The sequence below is a fragment of the Lygodium microphyllum genome, chromosome 24, assembly GCF_053477565.2.
Source record: "Lygodium microphyllum isolate KBCC chromosome 24, Lygodium_microphyllum_v1.1.10, whole genome shotgun sequence".
NCBI lineage: Eukaryota > Viridiplantae > Streptophyta > Polypodiopsida > Schizaeales > Lygodiaceae > Lygodium > Lygodium microphyllum.
The window spans coordinates 21,532,585-21,539,512 of record NC_141158.1 but is presented as its reverse complement, the minus strand read 5'-3'; the positions used below and the strand labels follow the sequence as shown (position 1 = coordinate 21,539,512).

Genomic DNA, 6,928 nt, shown 5'->3' with positions numbered 1-6,928 from the left:
ATTTCTCTTTCTTATATTGTTTATTTCCAAGAATGATTGTTTACAAACAAACACAAATTATGGTCTCATAGTCTCACAAGTCATTTTTTGGCCTTTTGCAAGGATTAATAAATTGTTTCATTTCATCTCTCTCTCTCTCTCTCTCTCTCTCTCTCTCTCTCTCTCTCTCTCTCTCTCTCTCTCTCTCTCTCTCTCTGTCTCTGTCTCTCTCTCCACGCACACACATGTAACAAATAATTGTATTAATTAGAAAGCACACGAGTCGCACAACTACTAGTTATCAAATAGGGTGATTAAAGACATGATAGTACACTAAGGAACCAAATCATCCACGATAACCAAACATGCATACTCTCTAGTACTCAAATGCCATGAAAGAAATGGCCAATATGACTTTGTACTCCAAAAAATGAATAAAAAATAAAAGTATTCTGCATAGCCCAAAAATGAATAAAAAATAAAAGTATTCTGCATAGCCCAAAAATGCCAATAGCCATAAAAACGTGAGACTACTAGCACATTCAAGTATGTGAATGTTGACAATTTAGGGTTGCTCAACACGGAGTCTCGCAAATGCATGGGGTTCCTAACAACCAAATTCCAAGCTCATGATATTTTTAAGGCTAGAAAACAATGCAACGACGTGCCGACCATAGCTCTCCAAACATTAAACAAAATGAGATTTTCCAAGTCAAAGGGCGTGAAAGAAATTGATAGTGAGAGGCTCCTGGCATTAGTGAGATATAAAAATCAATTCACATTGGAGATTCAACATTTTGATAGTGGCAAAGCAAGGGCAAGCCCACCAACCATCGCATGCTAAAGAAAGACTTTATGTTTATACAAAGTCTTGTTGAGCCAACCCTCTGTGACAATCATTTTTCACCAAAACTGCAATTTATAAAAGCCCCAAATAATATTGCCTTAGTTATGAGCCACTAGTGATCCTTAGTCATAAGATGATACACTTGATTACCCAAGGCCTTTTTAAGATGGAAGTCATACCACACAATCTCAATCATGCCATGGACAACCAAAATCAAAGACAACGAAGGGCTCCTTGGGCTGCAATCCCATCAAAAGTTGATCTCACAAATCCTAATATCCTCAAAGGGATCTGCATACGCCTCTTACCAATGCAAAAAGACATCAATCCATTGCAACTCACCAAAGTAGCATCAAGAATTGAAGATAAGCCCAAGCATCCCATACAATTAAATTACAAACAATCCTCATGTTTCCCATCCCATGAGAGCAACTTAAACACCGCCAAGAATTCCAACTAAAAGGAGTTGATGACTAAGCAATACCCCACGTGATGCCACTATGCCTTTTGAAGAACCAACTTCCATGAGCATACCAAGTCACCAAGGAAGAACAAGAAAAAAAGGTATCGGCATTAAGAACATGCCACCAGGACCCCATGAATGCTTGTATCACTATGCACCACACCCCAGTCTTCCAAAAAGAAAAAAGCAATAAAGACTGAAGGGTGCCGACCAATGCAGATGCCACGCAATAGAGACCAACGAAGAGCGACCGTGTGAGTTTGCGCATCTAGAATAGCTCCATCACCCATACTTTTAGGGATGCAAACATGGCTCCACAAGATCCATGAGATACTTGCATGCAAAGAGTCTTTTTCCATAGCATAAAGTGAATTGTGTCTAGCAAGATCCTTCAGAGGAGAGGCACTCCAAGGCAAAAGTGGGAAAAGCCTCTCTCTCTCTCTCTCTCTCATACACACATGAAGCACAAGATTGTACTGATGATTGACCTGAGTTCTAGCGGTTGTTGAACAACTGCAATTATAGAAGATCTAAATCTGATGATATTATTGTCAAAACATTAAATAAAGACAAACCATTATGACAAAACTTGAGGTTCTCTAGGCATTGAGAAAGATTTACATTGAAAAAACTGACGTGCTCCACTGGATTGCACGGTTGAAAACCAATGTCTTATATGTTGGTATACAGATTAATATCAAAACCAACTGACAGTCGCGTTGGTCTTGTCATATTCCTCTCATTTTGGTATGTAATCTCTCCTGTGTATGCTATATCTACGTAAACCTTCACAACTCAAAAATCTCGGGACAAAGAAAGCTCTCCATAGCTTCAGCCTGTGCTGGCAAGTAGAACAAGGCATAAGAAAAGAAGACGGCTTTGAATGCAGTGACCACCATAGATAAAGCATTCCCAAATAGCAAATCGGACAAGTCTTCAGTACCTTTGACCTGTTTAGCGCACTCTTGAAAGAGTGATTTTTCCCAGTCAATGTCCTCATCCCAGCACAGATTCTTGGGACACTGTCTTTGTTAGCTTGCTCATTCAGACACATCAAGGCCACGGGACAGAAAAAAGGGCGAAAAGAGGGGGAAGAACTTTATCAAACAAAATCAAGAAACCTCTCGCAGCTTCAAAATGACAAAATTGTGGGAACGTCACTGACACCAGACACGTGATGTGACATATTAACAAGAATGGGGATAATTAAATACACAGTAAGAATAACAAACTTGGGTTTCACAGAAGAGAAAGAAAGAACCACAACATAGACAGTTTTGGGGGGATGGGTGGGTGGTGGCTTTTTTTAATGTGTTTTGGGTTTTTTGGCCCGGGGGGGGGAGGAGGAGGAGGAGGAGGAGGAAGGGGTAAGTGGTGGGGACCCACAAAGAATGAAGGCAATAACTACAAACACATGTCGCAAGCGACTGCAAGAATGTAACTCAAAACTTGGACAAGAGGAATGCAACATAATCAACACGAAGCCATGAGAGACGCTAGGGCATTTGCATATTCAGGAGGTAAGCCACTCAAAACCGGCTGCAACTGATGTCCATACTGAGACCACATGTGAGCAATTGTCTTGCCGATGGTAGCCTTGACTTCAACACTTTCCTTCTCTGATGCTGCAACTTCTGCAAATACTTTGATAATTTGTGGGATCAGGGAAAGAACCTGAAAGACCACATACCTTACAAGATTAATATGTAGAGCAGTGAGAAATCTCAAGGCACCATAAACCATTGCCAGCATGCATAACTAGAGTCTAGGTATTATATTTTACTCCAGTCACTGTGGTAAGACTTAATGGTACATACTTACAGAAATCATTTGACTGCTTTTAGATTCACAGAAACAACTTGACAACATAAAGATCAGCAATTAAGTTCATTAATCGCCAACAATTCAAGACCTTTAGAGGTTGAAAAAGGCCAAATACAGAAGTATGGATTTCGAGTTAATGACATGACTGCTCACCTCAGGGTGAGAAGCATAGATTAGGCCACATAGGCATTCATAAACTGTAGCTGACTCTGCTAAGTCCTCCTTCAGAGGTAATGAAGCGATGAAAACTGGCAAAACCTGTAGAGCCACCACAATAGCAAGATAAACAGCTGCCAGGCTGGAGAAAAATGATGTTAATTTTCCTCACAGCTTCCCTTATATCCCACAAAACTCCTACCACAGAATTCCAATTTTTTATTTCTGGATCATCTATACTCATTGGGGGTAAAAGAAAAAAAGAAACCTTGGTTAAGGTGTGGAAACAGCATAAGAAAAAGGAAGAAGTTAACACATACCCTACTTAGAGAAATAACATGAGCTTGTGCCATTATCATACGAGCCACAGCCCCAGCTGCATTGTCTCGAACAGCATTATCAGCTTCTTTCTCTCCAAAAAGTGGATGCAAGGCAACTAAAACATTCTCACAGTACCTGTTTGAAACAAAGAGGTATCAGACTGAACATTATTCCAGTGAAAGAAATGTAGAAAGTAAATGTGTAAGCGACTCAAAAAATAGCATACTTTGACGCAGCTTCTCCACCATTCTTACACAATTCCCCGACACAAAAAGCAGCATTTCTCCTATTTGTTGCCTCTGGTGAACCTAGTTCTCTGATTGCCAGTGGCAAAACAGCCTACAGAGGAACAGAAGGATGCACGTGGTCAGGCCAGAGCATGACATCAACTAGGAAGCCCTTCAGATTGACAACCAGTATGGACATTATTCAACTAAACAGAGACATATCATGATTCTACACACCCACCCACCCAACCTAAGATGGATAAAGCAACATGATTTGAAATGTGTTAAAGACCAAACCCTGGTTCACTCACCCCCAATATCCAACCTGACTGAAGAACTATGAGATTATGTGCATGCAGTAAGAGCACTGAAAGCTAGACACGCTTTAAGTTCTGAATAAACTGTAAACATCTAATCTAAAGTTCTGTTACTTTTTATTGTTTACTATTATGATTTCTCTTCAAAAAAATTCTTGATCCAATAAAAATGTTCAACGAAATGCTGAATGGATACAAATACAAAATATTTTCTCATGCATTAACTTCCGTACATCAACATATGGAGTGATTGCAGGTCCAATTGCTTGCGCCACCTCTGCTAGGCTTGCAATTACCATTGTGCGATCACCAGGAGGTCTCGATGCTTTCTATCCAAATAAACAAAAAGGCCGCATTAACAGCAAACCCAAAACAAAAGATTGACGGATGCCCAAGCATCAGTTCAGAGAAAAATGTCCATCACAAAACTCAACTGCGAACTTCATTAAAGGCTCAAAGAGATTGCGCAAAGTAGATTCAAATCCAGGTCCCATGGACTTGGCAAGTGCTGGGAGAAGGTCTGTGACTGCATCCATCAACACTTCATCATGCTCAGAATCTTCATCGTCACCCTCGCTGTCTGTATCACCAGTCTGTTGGCACACTGCTTCTTCTCGGAGAAGCATTTTGATCGACTCAGAGAGTGATCCAGCATCTGTTAACAGACTCATATGCAGTCAGTTTATTCTGCTAAAATGTATGCGCATCCAGAAATGCTATTAGAAGTATACTGACAAGGTGCCACCACAGAAAATGGAACTTCTCCAAGCATCTCAGTTAGGCATGAACAAACTTGAGCAACAGTCTCTTTATCATCATCTTCGTTAAAAGCTCTCAGATAAAGCTCCATTGCATTGTCTACAAAAGCAAAGTGGTAAATGTTACAATTAGCTCATTCACCTTCAGGTTGATATTCAGAAGGTAAACAACTTACCAAAAACTTGCTTTGCTTGTAAAGACAAATCCTGCAGAACACACAACATATTTTAGAGAGAACATTCAAGTGTTAGGCACAAGAATTAGCTGCAATTCTTCAACGAGATTTACGATATCAGTCTACATAAATTTGAGCAGTCGTTCACCACCCACCCTCTCGCTTCTTGAGTCAGTCATGCTCTTAGAATCCTTTTTTCCTATTCAAAATTACACATTTACAAGAAGATACTTGAAGTTCCTTCCATTTACTTAATTGTATTCCATTTTTTGGCGGTCATTGTTCATGCTTGCTACTAGAAGACAGGATGAATCGTTGCAAGTAATAAAAAAAGGAAGTAGCCATATGCTTTTGGTAAAACTTGCATTTTTGATTTAGTTGATCTGATTTCTTTTCCCACAACAGCAGCTTGCTACTTGAAGACAGGATGAACTGTCTCAAATATTTCAAAAGGAAGTAACTGCATGCTTTTGGTAGAACTCGCATTTCCAGGTCTCTAGCTTCTGATTGCCAACTACTAGTTTTAGCAGTTTACTATGAATTTGACCAGCTTTGACTGCCCTTAACTGATTACTTTTCTTTAAATTTATGGCATCCACTACCCAGGTCAACACTTGTTACTTCCAACATCATGATTCATAATATAAAATAGAGTGACAAGCCAGGTTTCAATGTTCGAACTTGTACTTACTCTAGTACATAGAAAAAAAAAGAAGAAAGAATCTCTAGAACCTAAACTTTTATGGCCAAAAAATTCAAGATACAAGGGCCTTTTCTCGAGCAAGCAATGGCCATATTCTCCAAACAGGCACATTGTACAAAACCATAGGCTTCATACTAGGATGACCATATTGCATAAATCATACTAAATGGTTTTGTATGCATATGGAATGTTATCATGGTGCTGGAAAGATAAATAGAGGGGAAGTGGCCTATATATATATAGAATGGTAATTATCGTAAAAAGTAGGCCCACTTAATAGTGTGTGGCCTATGAGACCTTGTAGCTTACAACATAGAATTGCAATGCAGCCTACACTTAGATGCAAACTACTTTCAAGAGACCTTCACGGGACAAGATATCACCATGTATATGAAGGCACACTACTAACTATTGTACAAGTGGCCATCTCCAATAGTGTATGGATATAAATAGGAACCTCTTTTCTATCCTCAACCAAGGACTGCGGAACGCATTATAGAATCTAGGAGAGTGCTCAATGGCTATCGGAACCAGCCTTCCTTTTTATAGGAGGGTAGTACAATTCTAATTGATTTATAGCAATTTACAACAAGCCATAAATTCATAAAACAAATTATAAATTAAAATTTGAACGCTTTACCACATTGGTCTAGATTGCCCTAGGAAAACTAACATGAGTCGCATCTGATTGGCCCCAAAATGTTGGTCCCCCTTGCGGTATTTCTTTCCACATTAATTTCAAAATACCCATTGTACAACTAGGAATTGACCAAGCCAATTTTTAACAACATTTTGGGAAATAATAACATGTCCTCTATAACCATCAATAATCACATTTAATTTGGCCCTTGATCCGATGTGTATACGGGCACAAATTGGGTCTTCGATCACTCGCATACAAGTTTCCAATGACTAGCCACATCAAGCCCTATGCAATGATGCAAGCGCAATTTGGGTCTTGAACACTTCTCAACCGAAAAATAGCATCAAGCCCCAAATTGCCCTTTTGCAATTGCATGCAAATCATCCCACCTATAGACCCAGAACCTCACTTATTGTGTTGTCTAGTGACCAAACTTGCATCGGCCTTCCTCAAAGACAAAGGCATGCATGTACACATTACAATTTCCAATGCTACCATACAAACTCTAATCCTA

The 6,928-nt window shown here is 39.5% G+C and overlaps 1 protein-coding gene across 5 annotated transcripts in view; it reads right to left on the bottom strand.

Moving 5' to 3' along the window:
• Positions 1–1,869: 1,869 nt before the first annotated feature.
• LOC148014907 (ARM repeat superfamily protein) overlaps positions 1,870–6,928 on the bottom strand; it is a 65,228-nt gene continuing 60,169 nt past the window's right edge. For 2 of the 5 annotated variants that reach the window (XM_087664906.1, XM_087664907.1), the window contains 8 exons: positions 5,069–5,099; positions 4,870–4,992; positions 4,569–4,789; positions 4,368–4,463; positions 3,817–3,929; positions 3,590–3,725; positions 3,267–3,371; positions 1,870–2,963 (listed from right to left, as the gene is read on the bottom strand). In XM_087664906.1, the coding sequence (XP_087521032.1) occupies positions 2,763–2,963; positions 3,267–3,371; positions 3,590–3,725; positions 3,817–3,929; positions 4,368–4,463; positions 4,569–4,789; positions 4,870–4,992; positions 5,069–5,099 (1,026 nt within the window). In that variant the 3' untranslated portion in view covers positions 1,870–2,762. Of the gene's footprint in view, positions 2,964–3,266; positions 3,372–3,589; positions 3,726–3,816; positions 3,930–4,367; positions 4,464–4,568; positions 4,790–4,869; positions 4,993–5,068; positions 5,100–6,928 lie in introns of those variants that run through there. The other 3 variants (XR_015688295.1, XR_015688294.1, XM_087664908.1) reach the window with 3 other exon arrangements.